The following is an 18994-nucleotide window of genomic DNA, read 5'->3' as shown; positions in this document are numbered from 1 at the left end:
AAAACCTGCAGTGCCGAAGTTATTTCAGACAGTAACTGATAGACAAAAGCAAAAAGAAAAATTTGAATGAATGCTTCAGACCTCTGCAGATTGAATATTGCATCCCAGTGCTTCTCTGTCAGATTATTACCATTCTGCCTCTCATCTAAAACTAGGTACCTCCATTGTACTTTCATGAATGCTTCATAGTCTTTAAAGAATTGCTTGCAGGAGGTAATGCATACATTAAAGTTGTTGGGGCCAGTCCATTCCTGCAACATAAAAACACAAAAATCCTAAAGGTTCTTCTGATGGCTTTCAGGGCAAAGATTAAGTGTTTCCTCCTCTGGGATTAAAATAGATTATCTTGTACTTTATCACAGTGCAGTTCTTTAGAGCTTTCAAAATCCCCAAAGAGAAGAGAATGCTCAGTTTAATTCTCTGGTTGTGATATTTGAAACATTATACAAAACATCCTTAACAGAAAATGTAGGGTTTTTTAAAGAAAAAGCTTTTCCTACAAAACACAGTAGACCAAGTTTCCTAGCCATCCAAAAACAATTGGCAGTGAAAAGCCATCTTTCCTTATACATTTTTAAATTGTTCCTTGAAGAGTTCAAACATTTCAGAATATTTATACTTGTTGCTAAAGGTTATCAATAGCATTCATACTTACTGGATTAATTCTAATCTCTAAAATTCATGTGTGTCAATCTTTAGGTAAATTCTACCTGAAAGTATCAAAATTTTTATGGACTTGATCACAGAAGCTGTCAAATGTGTGAACTAACATCCTAATATTTACTTTCAAAGGCAAATAAAAAATTAGAAACACAAAACACAGAGTTAAAATTACAAGAAAGGAAGGAAAAGTTACAGAACTAAAGGAATAAATACGCTCAAAGCTATGACAATTTCATTAATTTTCTTCTGCTCTGCCTGGGTCACAAGGCAAGAAAAGTTAATACATGATTTATATGGCCCAGTTCTACAAACATAAGAGAGAAGTGAAAAATTGCTAGTAAATCTAAGATTATATGAAGGACTCCAACATGGAAAGAAATTGAAAACTATCTGAAAAAGACACATCAACACAAAAGGAGGGACAAAAGTTGTATGTTGTAAAAGCATTAATGGAGAAACCTAACAAATTCCTTGTTACTATGGAAGTTGAAAATATGAAAATTAGAGGGAAAAAAAAAAACCTGCAGCAGCATATTTTGCAAATAAGTTTAATGAAATTTTGAAGCCTGAAAACACATACGTGTCTTCTAAACTACAAAATAAACACCAAACTTCCTGTTGCTTCTTCTGGATTACACATCAATTCCTCATTAAAAAAAAAAAAAAAAAAAAAAAGGCTAAATACAATGTCTTTTCTTAATAAACCTGTGCAAACACTAAGATGAGGTACAAGTCACTGGATCAAAGATGTGAGTTTCCCCATACAGAGATTAGGTACTAGGCAAAAATATCTGTGCAAAGGACATCATGCCAGTAAGTACATACACACAACTCAAAAAGGCTAGCCAGACATCGCTGGTCATTAAAACATTTTATTGGTAAATATCAAACTCTGCTTATGAACTAGCATTCATGAAATGAGGAAATATCTTCAGTCTTCCAGTATGCTACATAACAAAAGAGAAAAGATCCAGGTTGTGATATCACTATACTGAAGTTTTTAACCACAATGGTATAAGCATGACTCAGGCTGATATTTTCTTTCTGTGTAATGCTTATGTTACCCAGTATGTGTGCAGATGAAACAATGTTCCACAATACCTGACTTTTTAAAAAAAGTTCTCCTGGGTTCCCAAGATACAGAAGAATTTTCAAAGCTGGACACCAGCGTTTCAGTTCAATCTCCCACTTCAGCACGCTAAAGTTTTGTGAAACAACAAGAATAGGACCCCAGTTACCTATAGAGATAAAAGTACAGCATGACTGAAAATGACTGCTTATCACTTCAGAACTTAGAAGAAAAGGCAACTGTGTATATACAAACAACTAACAAAGAAAGGAATTGTGTATCCTTTTTTATAACATTTATTCCAGGTACATTTCTTTAAATTACAGATATTAAAAGCAATTCTTTTTTTTTTTTTCCTCTTACTGAAAACACATTCACTAATGAATTGTTAAAAATATAGATTTATAAAATAAAAAATCTACAATATTTCCTACCTTCATTACATGCCAGGTGTGCAAAAAAAGCAACAACTTGCACTGTTTTTCCAAGTCCAGCTTCATCAGCCAGAATGCCATTGAGATTCATCTTATACAGCTTTGCCAACCACTCCAATCCAGTCTTTTGATAATCTCTGAGAGCGCCACGTAGTAAGGAGAGCGTACCACTTTTTACTACTGTTGTGATTTGAGCACTGTCTTTGGGTAACAATGCTTCTGCAGCAGCAGCAACATCAGCTAAATCTGCCATGTATTTCTCCACAGTAGATGGGAGAAGATCTGGAAGTACCACTTCCTTCTGAAGGCTATCTTCCGTATTCAAAGAGTCTCTTATTTCTGCACAAAATAATAAAAATCATGATGCTGTCATGTCTGAGACTAATAATTCATTAACAGATTTGATGTCATTCACAGCTAATCCAGGGTCTAAAGAACGTAAGGATTCTACACTACAAGAATACTCTTTGTTGAACTTGACTACAGAAACAAGGGCAAACTGCAGTGGGACACAGGTGCACACATGATAGTTTTAGTGAATTCAGTCTCATGCATGGCCCCCAAGGGACATAAGACTAAACCCTGACACAAATGAGCTCAGCAACAAAAAGTCTTTACAGTGTATTTAGCAAAGCTTTAGTAAGCTACAGGAAGTTAGCAAGCTAGAGAAAGGAGATATTTATGACTCAAAACTAAGACCAAAATAGTAGCTCGTAAACATTTCTTTTGGTAAGCTTATACTACTACTGTCAGTATACAAAAGAAAAAAAAAAAAAAAAAGCCATGCAAAAAAAAAAGTCTTAGGTTCTTATTACCTTTTTTTGAGGTGTTCTGTGAGTTTAATGCTTTCTTCCTCCTCTCTTCTAACTCTACTTGCATTTTCAAATGTACTACCTAAAATGGAGAGAGTGGTGGGGAAAGAACAGAAGGAAATGACAAACATGAATGCAGTTAGCTTCAAATACAGCTATGAATTACTTAACATTTATTTAACAATAACACAGGCATCAGACATGGCTACAATGCAGAGCACTCAAAGAAAAATATGGTATGTACAAAACTGACCGTGAATAGAAGTCATGCACATAACAAGAGAGAGCTACCCAAGAATAACTCACATCAAAATTTAAACATCCACAGCAAGCCAACTTCTCAAACTAGGATTAGTGGAGCACTCTCCGTGACGTATAAAGGCCTGAAATTATTCATACAACCATAACATGAAACTATCTTTACCAACAGATAATACTCACCACGTGGACTGAGCAAAGTTCAGTTGTAAGGTTCTCACTGTTATGGTCTGATAGGTTTTTATTCATCAAATCTTTAGATTATTTTTTTCCTTTTTTTTTTACATTTACCTGTTTAATGGTAGACCAAAAATGTTCAATTTCTCTAGCAGTAAAAGCAGCAACAGCCCTCAGTTTCTTCTCCTCTCTTTTCTTGCATGTTTCCTTATGAAGTATCATATCATTGTGATGACAAGCCACGCTTAAAATGAGCTGAATAAAACCGTAAAAAAAAAAAGTTTTTACTCTGTTCTATCTAAAAAGCATACTTCTAAAGAAAGAAAAAAAAAATATAATCCATTTAGGATTGCTGCCTAAACTTTACAAACACAGTGGAGAGGCAAACCAGAACTCATACATCCTCAGTGATCATGTCCTAACCATGAAAATGCTGCCTATTCTTCCCCCCTTTTCTGGTTGAAAATATAAAATTCATATTACTCTCTTGGCAGTTATCATCTTCCATCTCCTTTCTTGAACAAAATCAGTTGCCATCCACTGCATTTCTTCCAAAAGATAATCATGGTGTGATTTGTGCCGTGGGGTCTCTTGGAGTTTGGGCAAACGTTTTAGAGACCATAAACCTTCTTTCCTCAGTGCTGTTATCCTCTGCAGAATTTCATTTTCCTTCAAGTAAACATAATTAAACTTAAGTTTCCTACTGCAGAACATTAAAACAAGACAGAGACACAGTGAAAAATACTACATGAATAAAAAATGTAAATGATTATTTAGTCTTTGGAAACATTCTATGCTTTCTATAGTTTCTCTTAATTAAAAGATAATGAGTAACACATCTGCAGATTTATGTGAAGTCTCTGAAGGACTTTGTGATGCAGTGGTATAATGTAAAATCAGTAGAGAAGTTTGGGATGCAGTGTATTCAGTCTTGAGAACTTCATTTTTTTCCTCCTAAAATATAGTACCTCTAGATCTCATCAGAAGAGCCTGGTTGATTCAGTGAGAGTTTTCGGGGAATTGAGATGCTCTGCCAGATGGCAGGTGGATGGTGTTCTCTAAAAAGTTCATATAAAAATATCTTTAGTTTATTAACACATCTAAGCATCCTGCAACGGCTGGCAAGTAAGCACAAGCAGCACAAATTTTCATTGTGATTCCTCTCTCCTTATTCTAAATATGTTGCATAAAAAGTTAAAATAATTGATTCAGTTTAATTAAATCTCCTTCTAGGATTTCATTACAAGAACAAATTCTACTTCCACAGAGAACCTGCCTGATTCCTACTCATTCCTTTTCTTTCTTCAAGAAAAATCATAAGGCATGTCTACACCACTAATTAAAACCAGAAGAGATATACAGCTATCTACAGAGCATTCTAAATTTAAATGAACACAAAGTTTTATTGTAAAGAACGATTTATACCCTGCTAAGCTATACAACAGCTATCTGAAGCAAATTATTAGTGCTCAGTAAAGTATTTTGCAAAAACTACCGAAATTATTTGCTCCTTTCTCCCAAGGTTGAAGTAATAAATTCTGTCACCCACAAAATCTCAATACAAAACACAAAGGACAGCACTGCCAGGACACAGTGAGAGGTTAGCATGCTGTTCCCTCTCGCTGCACCTTGTAATTTACTTAACTGCAACCTTCCACACGTCTGAAATTTACTTTCAAGCATTAAATGAATTTGATTCAATGAAAATGAAAATCCAGCACAATAATATTTAAATGAAAGTTGGGTAGACATCGCAGATGACATAAATGAACATCTATGTTCTTCACAGAAGTAAAACTTCAAGGGAAAGTAGTGGTAAAGTGCCAAAAATTAATCTTGTCTAGACTTCCTTAATAAGACAGATGTTACCGCTCTGTTTTTGGGGATACTCTCTCCCCAGCATTCAGACAGATTATTTAATGGTGCAGAATAGATGACAACAGCAATTAGAATGCACAAAAAAACAGCCATACAAAGCCGCGTACAATATAATATGCAAATCTGATACCTGTTGTTGTATGGGAACTGGAGTTGGGACCAAAATCACATGCTTCTTATCACGGCCTGCTGGTTGCACCTGCTGAAGAAAAGCTGAATTCCTGCCGTGTGGAGGAGGTAAGGAACTATGCAAACTTGACAAGTGTGGTCCATTTTGCTGTTGATTTTGCTCATGGCTAATCTGTTGAGCCACTTGAGGAACAGGAGGCATTCCACCTGAAGAGAAACTTAAAAATTGCAATTTCAGAAATTAAAATAGTGGAATATAAAAAACGAACCAAAGAAAGTGGCAATACAAACTGTTATAAAGTTGATCAAATCAACTTTCTACCATACCACAATACAACTGCATACCTAAAAGCTATGAAGATGCAAATCGATCAGCACACTATTCTAGAATGTACTTACCTGCTCTTTAACCTGACAACAGGAAGATCTTTTTTAACAACACCCTACAGAGAAGTGATAGCTAGGCAACCAATCTCTATCAGGGTATCAAATGACCAAAAAGGAAAAATTTCATGCAACATCAATTAACGAAAACAACAAATTAGGCACAGAGGGTACAAATTTAAGCCCAATGCATGGAAAATGAGATGTGCAGTGCTCACTAAGATTTCTAAGATTTTCTCCAGAGGGTTTTTAAATTGTATAATAATTGGTATTAGATATAATGTTACAATTACAGAAAATCTCATTAAAGCAATTATCTTTAATGACAAAGCTTAAAACTTACACTTGATCGTAAATATTTTATCATAAATCATTAATATATGTACTAGAAGTATCAGCGTTAATTTAAGGGTTGTGATTTTTTTTTAAACTGTTATCAAAACCAATTATGTGTCTCTATGTGAAGTGCTATTTCGGAACTAAAATAAAGTTAACCTAATAAAGTATCTCATTATCTATAAAACCGTGCATGGGTCTTCCACTTTCAAAGCTCTATCCACATTTACCTTTGATTTTACTTTTACATTCTCTTTATTTTGCTATTAAATGGTTTTTATGGTCACAGAATTGCTTCCTGCCCAACTTTTATAAGGAGAGTTCATCTCAGTGGTCATTGACCTCTTAACTCAATTTAACTACTTGAATTCTTTATCATTCCAGTAGACTTATTCAGTCACTTTATTTCTAGCGGTCAGACACAGAGGATTCCTGCAGCACACACTGAGTCTTGGCTGGGTACATTTGAACTTTGAAGGCGACACAGAGGGTCAGTGGGCGCTTTAGGCTTTCTGCAGCACAGGGACTCGTGGGCCCAGCGCCGCAGTCAGCGTGGAGATGGAGCGAGGCCGGTGCTCTCACCCCGGGTCACGCACCGGAGATGGTGGAAGCTGTAACAACAGGGAGATGCCTGGCATCACCCATGCAGCTCCCAGCGCTCTCATTTCATAAAGTGCACAAAACGATCTCTCGTTTCTGTTCGAGGGACAGAATGATTTATCCTGTAAGTCCATTACAGCCACGGATGCCATTAATGCAAACCAAGCTGGGGTTTAAATGCTGCCTTGAAAACGTGGTAATGCCTGCAGTACTACTGGCCAGGCTGTGAAGCATTAGTGCAGAGACAAAGTTACCTGAACGCACAAAGGCAACGCATCATCAAGCCCCCTCTGCTGCAAGATACACCAGAAACCCACCGGTGCCAGCGGCGCGGGCCGCGTTACCTGCAGCTTCCCTGACAGCGACCTCCCAGCCGGCTGCGACGGCTCCCGGCTGGCCCCGCACCCCGCCACGGAGGGGCTGCGGTACGCCAGGTGGGAAGGGGGCAGCTGACTTAACGCCCTCCATCTTCCAGGAAAGAGGAAAAGAAGTCTGCAGCGCCCAGCTCAGCAGCCGCGGCTCGGCCTCCGGGCGCGCAGAGGGAGCCGGGGAGGGCCCTCCCTCAGCCGCCTCAGACAGCCCGCACCGCCCCCCGCCCTCGCCCACCTCTCAAACCACCTGATGCCCCGCTCCCCAGCACCGGCACAGACCTGAGCCGCCGCCCGCAGCCCCCGCCCACCTCCCACACCCCTCGGGGTCCCGGCTCCCGGGGTCCCGGGGTCCCGGCTCCCGCTGTACCGGGATCCCGCGCCCCGGTCCCCACCCGCGCGGCCGCGCACAGCGCACCGCAGCGCCCCCTGACGGCCGCGGCGGCAGCCGGCCCTCGCCCCATCCCCTCCGCCGGCCCCGCCCCTGCACGGAGCCGTACCATTTCCCTCCCACCTGGGGGGGGGGGAGGGGGGAGGAGGCGGGCACCCCACCCCCTGACGGTCCCACCCGCAGGGAGGGGAGGAGCCGCCGCGCCCGGCGCATGCGCGAAGGGCGAGTGGTGCGGGCCGCAGGAGGGTCGCCACGTCCCCTGAAGCAGCCTGTCCCCTCAGGGCGGGCCGCGGCTCAGAGCCCCAGGCAGGGTCAGCGGTGAGGACGATCCGAAGGCCGGCACCGGGAAGGGGCCGGCACCGGGAAGGGGCCGGCACCGGGAAGGGGCCGGCACCGGGAAGGGGCCGGCACCGGGAAGGGGCCGGCACCGGGAAGGGGCCGGCACCGGGAAGGGGCCGGCACCGGGAAGGGGCCGGCACCGGGAAGGGGCCGGCACCGGGAAGGGGCCGGCACCGGGAAGGGGCCGGCACCGGGAAGGGGCCGGCACCGGGAAGGGGCCGGCACCGGGAAGGGGCCGGCACCGGGAAGGGGCCGGCACCGGGAAGGGGCCGGCACCGGGAAGGGGCCGGCACCGGGAAGGGGCCGGCACCGGGAAGGGGCCGGCACCGGGAAGGGGCCGGCACCGGGAAGGGGCCGGCACCGGGAAGGGGCCGGCACCGGGAAGGGGCCGGCACCGGGAAGGGGCCGGCACCGGGAAGGGGCCGGCACCGGGAAGGGGCCGGCACCGGGAAGGGGCCGGCACCGGGAAGGGGCCGGCACCGCCGGGCTCGGGAGCAAACGGGCACCTTGCAGCCCGCCACGACAGCCTTCCAGATCTCGCACAGCGTGCAGCCTGCCTTTTCTTCCCCCTAACACAGCACAGGCTTGCACCCTTTCAAAGAGTCCATCTTAGAATTTTGACCATTTGCGTATTTTTTAAAATATTTTTATTCAGCTCCTGCATTGAAACCAGAGCTGAAATACCAAATTAATAATCCCCATGAAATAAAAAAAAAAAGCACGCATACCAAGAGGTAAGAAATATCCTTTTTTTATTTATTATTATTGTTTTGTTTTCAAATGCTATAAATAGAAGTTCTCGTTGATTTCAACTGAGATATATTTCTGTTTTGGGACCTTAATTATAAGCAAATAAAGGTGTTTTTTTGTTTTTTGTTTTTTTTTTTTTTCCCCCAGATTGAATACAGGCAGAAAGATAGAGCTTTGGATAGAAGACTAATGCAGATTAGGTCAATAGTATGAACCAGCAAGGGACAGAAATGAAAACTTAGGTACCGAGTCCCTCTCCAGAACACTTTTACACACTTGCTCTCATAAAATAGAGCAAGGCCTTCACAATAAAGTACAAGGCTCTAATTAAAACCCTGATAAAGTAAAACAAACAAATCCCTTTTAAAGGTTAGCTGTGCTTTGGCAAAAAAAAAAAAAAAAAAAGTAATTCCAGAAGAAGCCTGGAGGCTTTGGCCAGAAACCACTGAATGAAGAGCAAAGAGTTGACAATGCATTTTCAGTAACTACCATATTACAAAGCTAGTCTCCATACAGACCCAGCTAGAGAAGCATAACAAACGCTTGTACTAATACCCAAATGCCTGGAGAGTCTCATTCCACCCATTCCAAGAGTGTTCTACAGACAGAGATGACAGCAGGGCTGCTGCCTTTACTTGTTTTTTCTTCCACCACCTTCACAGAGAGTTGGAAACAAGAACCAGAAGTCAAACCACAGTTGGGGAAAGGAGAGAAGGAACTCCAGAGTACGCAGGTCCCCAGAACACAGAAAATTAAAATCAATTCCTAAAGGAAGTCTGTCCTCAGACATGTGCTTCCCACATCATTGCACACATTCCTCTATTCTGAGCAGCTTGATGGGGATTAAGAGTTCACACACACAAAGTGAATGCAGACTTGATTAAAGCCCAGAGGAAGTCAGCACCATTCCTTTCACACATGCTAAGTTGATTCAACCTGAATCCAGCAGACGGCTAGAGAGTTTCCACTAAAAACAGAAATACTAAACCAACAGCAACACATACAGTGATCCACCACGGGCAACACTAGAATGTTCACAGCTGCACACTTTGAATTGCAGTCCTAACAATTAATTTACATCTCCTCACATCTCAACTACAGGTGTATGAAACAACACTTCAGGCAGTAAAGGCCCAATTACACAAGTAGCTATGGATATATATTTTTAAGTCTGCCCAAGCACACGGGCAATACTTGGAGGATGACATCTCCCAAGGAAAAGGTCTCATCTTGAAATATGTGGTTCAGCCCACATTCCAAAATTAAGACCTCTCACTGAGTAAGAAATCACTTTTTAGACTTGAAAAGCTTTAGAAAACACAGAAATTTTGTTTTGATACCAAAAGAATGCACAGCAGTCAGTATGATAATGAGTTCCTAACTCATGCATGTTATTCCACAGGAAAGTCATAGATGCCATGGAAAATAAAAACTTAATGGTGTTTAGAGATCCAATTAAGTAAAAGGTGGAGAATATAACAATAATAAAAAAAATATCAAAAGTTCATGGAGTCATAGCTTCATTATAATAATCAAAAATGAGCATAATAAAACATTTTGCCCCATCTTTATGTAGAGATTATACATATTTAAAGTACTAGTTTCCAGGTAAACATGTAATAAAAACATTATTCAAATAGCAATTAAGACATCCCGCATTGCAAGATTATTTTCGAAAGCTTCTTTCTTGTTATACTATTTTCAAGTATACCAGTCAGGTGAATCAGTCAGTGGTATAAAATGCTGCTTCTACTTTTTCTGCTACACTGTTTTCCCCACCCAGTTTCTCCTGGGCATCCAGTTCTTGTTCTGCAAGCACACAAACCCCTGATTTACTGGGTTCTTGGATTTAGAAAGGCCACTTTTTTGTAGACAAAGGGAAATGCAAGCAGTAAGGGTCCCACGTCCAGCCACTTACTGGCTCAGTCGGAATCATCATCACAACCATCACTGCCTTCGAGATCGCTGTTGTTCTGTGAAGTAAATTGGAAAACGGTTTGTCAGTATTTCATTTACATCTAGAGACTGACCTAAATCAAAGCCATTGACTTTAAACTTCTCTAAAAGTGTAAGAAAACTGAGCTAGATCCCAATTTTGTATCTTAGATCCATCTATTGTGACAAACTTCTGTGATGGTAAAGGACACTTATTGCAAAACAACTGTACATTGGATTACACTCACCAGCAGAAGAAATTTCTTTTCACTTATATTTACAACTGCATGATTACCACCTGCAGGATGTGGGAAACTTAAAAGTGGAGTAATAGCATGAAATGCTGATGTTTAAAATAAATGCAGTTAAGACAAGTTAACAAGTGCTTTTTTCATGCAAGTCCCTCAAAAACTAAGTCTGTTATGTTGTCTAAAGCCAGAATTGAGAATTTTGTTTGTCTGCTGCAGAGAATTTATGTCTAAACTGTATTAGAGATATGCAAGGGCTCACTAATACCTGATTAAAAATTAAGTCGGTTGTACAAAGTAGCATTATGGAAATAATACAAATGTTAGCAACTTACAGGAAAACTGGAGTCTGAGTTCTTAACTGGGAGCCACTCCTTCAGGACTAAGTCAATATGGTATGATAAATTTGGTGCATTTATATAATTTTTTGAAGCAAGTATTTTGACTGATATGATTGGCACCAAAGGATTTTGTGAAGAAAGGCTAACATGACAAGATGCCTGTAGTTACTCCTTTTTTTCCCCTCACCACCACTTGCTGAAAACATATAAACCTCCAAATCCTATGAATTTAACATTGACAATTTAATATCCTACTACAAAACAAATTCTGAGAGACTCAGACAGTTGCCTTCGTAACAGCAAGCACAGCTCATTGAAGTGCAAACAGCCTGCAAAATCTCAAAGGAGCCTGTCATATCATCCCTTATTTATCCTTTTCCAGACAGCTCATGCTAACTATGATACCAAAACTGTATTTGGTCGAGTTTATCTAAAGCAAGCAGACCTGACTCCTGCTAGCAATACATCAGTGATTTTGAACCTGTCAGCAGTAAGTCCTGTCAAAATTATCGTCAAGACCCCTGAGCCACGAAAGGACTCTCTGCACTACATGGTCTCTTTAGGTCCCATTTAACCAAACCAATGTGGCATTTGTCATAACCTCCTGTCACAGATATCCTCCTATAGCACTATACTTCAGAAAAACAATTACCACAAGTACAAAAATAACCCTGAGAAATTTCTGGTATCTTGCTTGTACTATTCAACGAGGCTGTAAATTTTATTTTATATGTTGAAAGTATTTCTCATACTCAAAAAAAAAAAAAAAAAGGCAGAGTCAGGATTAAACCTAATGTTCTTCAGAACAGGATCATTATTGACACAAAATAAAGTTAATTTTAATGACTCCATTAAGTGAAAAAAGGTCATTATTTTCTTCTGAGTTGCACCACACAGAAGTTTTAGCCCTGCCCATCATGTGTCCTTCAAGGATTTGACAGCCCTCTGACCAAGAAAATTAGAATTACATACAGAACTGTTAGGTATCTTTAGGTCATCAAGTTCAACCGCCTGGCAAGGAGGGCTTGCTTGAATGTTAGATTGGGTTGATCGGGGACTTGTCCAATCAAACACTTGCATTTTAAGTCAATCCAGGGACTGTCAATTTAAAGAAATACTTTGTGAGTTTGATTCAAGCTGCCTCATGTGGTTTCCAACCTACTCCCAGCATGCCCCAAACATCTTTCCACTCTTTTATTGTGAGGCTATTCTACATCTCAACCAGAAAAAAAAAAAAAAAAAAAAAAAAAAAAACCACAAAACCAAACCTTTACCTTGAACTGTAATTTTCTTTTGGTTAAAAATATATTCTACACCTTTGTTTTATTGCAACTTATAGCTGACAGTAGTTCCTGTTGTCAGAATTCAGACTCTGTAATATCCCATTTTAACCAGTAGGAGTTGTTCTGATGACCCATTTTGAGCTCACAGCAGATTTACTGGTCCTAAATTTTGCCCCCGATTCCAACCTTATCTAGTAAACAGAGCATTACACAAAACGAGAATTAGCCCAAAATCAAAGAATACAAAGAGCCAGCAGTTATTTAAAGGGAAACTGTCAACCTGAAAACTAGTCTCTCAAACAGTTTCACAATAGCAAAGGCTGGCAATGCATCCACAGTTTTTATTGCCAGTTTATGATTCTGCAAATTGGCCTGTGCTTGAAAGCATTCCCTCCTTCCTCCCTCCCTCAATTGCCCCATGCAAAACCCTGCAAAAATAACACTTTGTATTGTTCATTCCACTACCAAGTGCACAAAGATGGAAAAGATAATACACATTCCATGCTCCAGATGACTGTCACCTTCCAGGGCATACTGAAGAAAAACAAAAGCGTTACTAAAGAGCCACTTCAACTCGACAGCTTCCATTTGATAAAATAATGGCTTCAATCATTACCTTTGAATTTTTGTTGTTAGCTTGCATCCCAACAGCAGAAGAGTTGAAATCATGAATGGAGAGGGTGTTTAGCCAGTTTGCCATGGATTTCTCCTCCCTTTCTGTGTTGATAATGGTAGGATAGATATACTGCTCTTTGAAAACAGCAATCTTCTCCTCCTCCTCTGTCCACTCCAGTGGCTCGTGCAGCCCATCATTTCCAAAACGTCTGTTGTATTTTTCAAAGTGTACTCTTTCCAAGACCAGCCCGAGTCCTGGGGCTTTGGGGACATCTACTTTCTCCTCTCCCCAGCTGCGCTCTATGACAGACTCAGCAGCATAACCTTTCACAATAGCTATCACCAGCCCAATCATCTTCCTTATTTGGTGCATCATGAAACTCTGACCTTTCACTTTGATGACAGCAAACTCTATGTTCTCCCGCACAAACGGCTCTCCACAGTGCATCTCCATTATGTACCGCTTGGCACTGGGGTCCCTGGGTCCCTTCTGAGATGTGAAGTTGTGGAAGTTGTGTGTTCCTTTATAGCATGCAAGCAGTTTATTGACTTTTTCAAGGGTCTCTTTGTCCAGTCGATAAACGTCTTCTTGCACATTGTGGTCTTTATGGGCAAAGGCAAATGTTGGCAGCATGTAAGAGTAGGTTCTGGCATCACATTTGTTCTTGGAGTTGAATCCCCCAGTGACTCTCTTCAGACCTTGTTTTAAAAGTGACATTAGGTTTTTGAATCAATAGGTTGCAACCTGACTGTGATCTCGCTCTTACCAACGAGAATATTTTCTAAATACAATCTAAAGATAGATTTCTTTATAGGACCCTCAATTCAAACAAACAGAAACATACAGACTGATGTTAAAATTAAACTGCTTATGAGTAAAACTATAGTGGTAACAGAGAGACCTTCTTCAGAAAAAAACTCCTCTTTGAAAATATTTTCTCTGCCCATTCCAGTATCCTTACCCAGAATTCTGATGTGAGAAGGAAGATGGCTATTGATCTTTTCTAAGATGTCATCTATTAGCCTGACCTTCAGTGACACAATCTGTCCAGCTGCAGACACACCCTATGAAAACCATACAACACACAAACATGTAATTATGTACCTTCGAAGCTCTGGGATAGCACTTGCAGAATTGAAATAGCTGAAGAACAAGTTTATTCCTTTTTCTTACTGGTCATTTCAGGCTGCAGCGAGGCAAAGGCAAGGCCACAGGCAGAAATCCAAGTCAGAGTACTCCTGGAAGACCTGCTCGTGCTGTATAGCCATATAGCACCTTAGCAATATTAAACAGCAGAAGACTGCACTCCCTTCCATGATATCTCACTGTATTTGATTGCTATTAAGTAAAGCACCAACTAAAAACGAACTCCTTATACATAAGATCAGCCACGAACTCCAGTTCAGACTTCGAACCCCGCTGTGGCAGGCTTAAAAACAACTGGGACGCAGCTAAACTCTCAAGCACCGCATCAACCAGGCGGCAGCAACAATAAGGAGCAGCAGCAGCAGGTTGGCAGGCTGAAGCAAATGTGACAGAAACACAAAGTTTAGGTGTGAAGCACCAGCTTTACAAACAGCAACTAATCAATACCCTATGCTTACTAAATATTTGCTTGAGCTGAAGTTTAATAGGGGATGAAATGAGAAGTTTCAAGCAACATTCACTGCGAATAATATTTGCTATTGGATCTCACTCTAGACAATGCTTTACCAGTCAATCCCAGTAGCACTGGCAGGGGCACACCTGAGTTTATGAGAGCACAGGCCCTAACCAGCATACCTTATCTGTTCGAGCACACCGCTGAAAAGACATTTTCTTCATATCTTCCCCATGGTCTTCTGGGATGCAGCCTGACCGAACAAGGGCAGATACTAAGTCATCCTCAATTGTCTTGAACTGTGAAGATCCCACATTTCTCTAAAAGAGGATATATAGTAAAAATAAGAAACAGAACGAATGGTAACAATTGAGTAACTGAAGACAACGGAAAAGAATTGTTAATTGATCACTGTTGCAAAATTCTTTAAAAGTCTTCTCTTCACAGCCCTAAAAACACTGCCATTCTCTAGCAAGACTAACTATGTTTTACCAGAGAGTGTTAATAAAACTTCTATGTTCTGATTTACCTTTTACTGTTATTGAAAGTAATGGATCATTTCTAATTTCACTGTGCAGTAATTCTGCAATGGAGTTTTTTGCCGATTCCTTCAACTGCATGGAACAGCACCAATGAAATACTGTTCCAGTGCCTGCAAGTTCACAGCTGCTGCTCCAAACCTAGCCTCTGCAAATTCTGCTTCTTGAAATCAGATTAGGTTTTTTTTGCTCAGTTCACCTGAGCTGCTGTATAAAGCAGACTATGTTTTTCTGTAATGACTTCTGCACTCAACTCACAGATGAACTGTAACAGAAATGCACAACTCCACTCGTGCGTAAAGCTGCAAAGCACACGCTCTCCACATGTAGGAGAGCAGTAAAACCGACAGGCACTTACACGGATGCACCCACAAGCATATAAGGTTTACTGCTGTTGAACAAATCTGCTTTGTTGCATAAGGATTAAAGATTCCCTTCCCTATCTGCATGCAATCTTACCAATTATCCTGTGGAGCTTTTAAGGAAAAACTCAAGTGCATGCAGCTTGCAGTATGCCGAGAGGAGCAGCAGATGGAGCAACAACATCCTCTTGCTGCCAACACTGCGTGCCACAGGACCTTCCCTGCACCGGCAGGTCTGGTGCTGGGCACTGCTCCAGTGCTGGTGCTGTAACAAAGCAACACCCCTCTTGCAACAGTTTTGCTGTTTCTAAACTGCCACAAGCCACCCCATTAGAGTGCATCAGAAAAAGGAGAGTTTGAAATGTCTTCAGGTACAGATAATCTTTTTAAAAGTACAAGAGATGGCAACATAGATGCAAATTTATTTCATTCCAATACGCAGCTCCAGAATCTGCATGTAGTGAGACAACCTGATGTCTCACCAAAAATAAACTTAGTCCAACTGCTTCGCAATGCAAAGCTTCAAGCAGAAGCTGGAGCACTGGCCAGAAGGGGATTAATAGACAGTGCTTCAGGTTTTGACGGAACTGCAGTGCCCGTGCTTTTAGTCTCAAGAGCCTTGTCTGCAGCAGTTTTTGAAAGATCTTCTGCTGATGCTCTATATTAAAGGCAGACTCACTAGAATTATTAAATGTCAGAGATGTACCGCTTTTTAAATTCAAGTTACTACCAAGCCATTTGAATCCAGGCATGCACTCCTCCTGCCCCTGCTTTTCAAGCTGCAACTGCTTCCCTACTCAGTCATTATGACTACAGTTATAAACCTAACAGACTTCAAAAACAAGCAGGCCACACTGTTTTGCCAAACTACATACTTGCATCCCGTGGTAGCCTTTCCCTGAATATGCCATCAACAACACAATCTTCCTTTTGGGTGACTTTTTATTCTGATCGTCCACATCTTCCTCATCCACATCTCTCTTCAACCTTTTATTCTGATGTCCGTTTTCTCCCAGCCTTTCAACCACCTCTCTGCTGCTGTTCAGTCTCTTCGTCTGGCCGGCAACCGCTGCTCTCAAATCCTCAGCCATTGTGAGAACCTGCAAGGGACGGAACAGCGGACGGGACTCAGCAAGCAACGGCGGCAGAAAGCGACAGCTCCATCGCCCGGAGCAGCGGAGGGGGCACCCAGGGCTGATCAAGGAGCTGGGGGCGGGAGGGGCGCCCGCTCCCCGCTCGGCCGTGCCAGCTCCCCCGTGGCCGCCGCCATTCCCGGCGGGAGAAGGGCGGCCGGGCCGGCACATCCCGCCCCACACGACAGCCCGCAGCCCCGCAGCCGTGCCGGGGAGCCCGGCGGGGTGAGGAGGCTGCGAGTCGAGGCCGTTCCCGCCGCCCCCCCCCCCCCCCCCCCCGGGCCGGTACGCACGCTGCGCGGCCGGCGCCAGGGCCCGCCGCACGCCGCGCTCCCCGGGGCGGAGAGGCCGCAGCTCACGGCCCTCAGCCCCCACCGCAGCATGGCCGCCGAGCTCAGGCCGCGCCCGGGCGGCTCCGGGACGGGATTAGGGGGCAGAAGGGAGAAGCATCGGCCGCCGCCACCGGGCTCGGGCCCGGGCTCAGCCCCGGCCCCGCCGCTCCCGCCGCCGCCACTTACGCGGGCGCTGCGCAGCGCCGCCGCCGCGCGGGCGGGTGACGTGCCGCCGCAGGGCACGTAGGGGCGGGGCGGGGCGGCCACAGCCCGGGCCTGGCAGCGGGCCCTCACGGCGGCGCCGGCCTGCGCGGCAAACTGCGCTCCGGGCTCTGGGAAGGGGGTGGCGAGGTGACCCGAGGTTGGCTCGGGGGGCTCCAGCCCTGCCGCCTCCGGCTGCGGTAGTGCAGAGTAGGGGCATTCCCCCTGCTTAGTCGCGCCGGCCGCACACGGGCTCTCGGGGCCCAACACCTGCAAAAAGCCTGTCAAATTATTGAATCAGCTAAGAGCAGGGGAAAAGGCAACCTAGTGAATAAATTCCTGTGGTAAATACTAGATGTGGAAGGAAACCAGTCCATTTTCCCCTTAGAAACCCACCCAGAGAAGCTACAGCTACCAGCAGCGTTGCAGTCACAGTGGGATGAGGACAACAGGCGGGAGGAAACACCAGGTGACACCCAGGCCTGCCATTAAAAGCTGATCCTTTCCCAGAGGGATGTAACGTTGGCCCCTGTTTCCCCCTTTCCACGTAGCTTCTGCTTGTGCCAGTGTGAAGCACAAGCACCTACGGTTTCATTTTCCCCCCAGGTTTCGCTCCACAATTATTGCTTTCTCAAGCAATAATTATTGCTTTCTCAAGCAATAATTGTGCTCACATCTTCAGCGACAACTTTCATCCGCAGCGATGCATGTAATGGGAAAGCTGAGGACAATAGGCACCCTTATCAGGCGACAGCATGTACCTCCCGAAAAGCCAAATGCACCTGGAAGTTGTTTTGTTATGCTACAAGCTTCAGCGCTTTATAGGATGGAGCTACCCAGAGAGGACGTGGGTTCCCTGGCACATTGCGAGATTAGAGTAAAAGAGCTCCATTTATTCATTCAGATGGAAAATGGAAGGGTTGATGCTTCCAGGCAGGCCAGATTATCGAATTCAGGCTTGTTATTTCTGCTAATAAGGGAAGAAATGCAGCACGTCTTTTTTTTGAACTGACTTCTGAGTTATTTCAGTAGGGGGATGGGGCAAAGGGAAGACTTATCACACGGGCCCAGCTGCACTTTGTTTAGAGAAGTGATAAAAGGTCGCCTGTCACAGTGCAGCACTGCTGCCAAGGGAAACGGGAATACGAATTTCTCTATCACTTCAACAAGGGCGTCTGAATCCTTTTTTGCCTCATTTCCTTAGGAAGTGAAGCTTATGCAATCTCGCTGCCAGTCTGTCCACCACCACCACTTCCTTCTCCCTCCCTGCTGTGATTTCTGAATTTGTCTTGTTTCAGCTAAGTTTGAGAGAGGAGAGAAGGCCCCAGCTGATATGGACAACCAGCGGTGGGACAGGAGAAAGACTTACATGGGTATCCCATGAAGGAGAACGTTTCAGTATCCCAGACCCTTACCCATTCCAAGTGCAGCAAAGGACCTACAAAACGGGCAGCACAAGCTTTGCTCTCAACCTGCCACAGCATGTGCTGCGTCTTTCTTTTTAATTCATCTATTTTATCTTTTTAACCGGTCGCTACCAAAGGCAAGGAGAAATTAAAGTGACTTGCCAGCGCTGCTGCTGTCCATCAGGTCGGTGGGAGTTGGCACTGGGAAGGCAGACCCTCAGGGATGTGCATCTCGAGTGAAAAGACAGCAGAGACATGGCTGCAGTTTCTGGCATGGAGCAGAAGGTCCAATTGCAGATCACCGTGTGGGTTCTGCAAAGCCAATGCACTTGCTTGGATTTGATTTGCAACACACAGCGAGCACCTAACATCTTCAGGAATTAAATTAACAAGGGGTTTCATTCCTCTCA

General features: G+C 43.4%; 2 protein-coding genes across 5 annotated transcripts; both read right to left on the bottom strand.

Annotated features, from left to right (window-relative positions):
• Nucleotides 1-19: 19 nt before the first annotated feature.
• LOC116965353 (E1A-binding protein p400-like) lies at nucleotides 20-7217 on the bottom strand. Its single transcript, XM_033008164.2, has 9 exons — nucleotides 7085-7217; nucleotides 5422-5638; nucleotides 3897-4082; nucleotides 3528-3668; nucleotides 2982-3060; nucleotides 2167-2505; nucleotides 1765-1901; nucleotides 82-251; nucleotides 20-35 (listed from the first exon to the last, which is right to left on the bottom strand). Exons 2-9 carry the CDS (start codon nucleotides 5620-5622, stop codon nucleotides 20-22), a joined length of 1269 nt encoding a protein of 422 aa, XP_032864055.2. The 5' UTR covers nucleotides 5623-5638; nucleotides 7085-7217.
• Nucleotides 7218-8288: 1071 nt separating this feature from the next.
• On the bottom strand, nucleotides 8289-17204 carry PUS1 (pseudouridine synthase 1). Of its 4 annotated transcripts, none has more exons than XM_033008351.2 (6): nucleotides 17164-17204; nucleotides 16388-16612; nucleotides 14794-14931; nucleotides 13973-14075; nucleotides 13012-13709; nucleotides 8290-10561 (listed from the first exon to the last, which is right to left on the bottom strand). In XM_033008351.2, the coding sequence occupies exons 2-6, from the start codon at nucleotides 16601-16603 to the stop codon at nucleotides 10511-10513; spliced, it is 1206 nt and encodes a 401-aa protein (XP_032864242.2). In that variant the 5' UTR covers nucleotides 16604-16612; nucleotides 17164-17204; the 3' UTR covers nucleotides 8290-10510. The 4 variants fall into 4 exon arrangements, with proteins under 4 accessions (XP_009965243.3, XP_032864242.2, XP_032864240.2 ...); XM_033008349.2 differs by lacking the exon at nucleotides 17164-17204 and adding an exon at nucleotides 16939-17154; XM_033008350.2 differs by lacking the exon at nucleotides 17164-17204 and adding an exon at nucleotides 17021-17154.
• Nucleotides 17205-18994: the final 1790 nt, after the last annotated feature.

Source organism: Tyto alba, unplaced genomic scaffold (genome assembly GCF_018691265.1).
Source record: "Tyto alba isolate M040663 unplaced genomic scaffold, T.alba_DEE_v4.0 Super-Scaffold_44, whole genome shotgun sequence".
Classification (NCBI taxonomy): domain Eukaryota; kingdom Metazoa; phylum Chordata; class Aves; order Strigiformes; family Tytonidae; genus Tyto; species Tyto alba.
The sequence above is the reverse complement of the archived record's forward strand: the minus strand, read 5'-3'. Positions and strand labels throughout refer to the sequence as shown.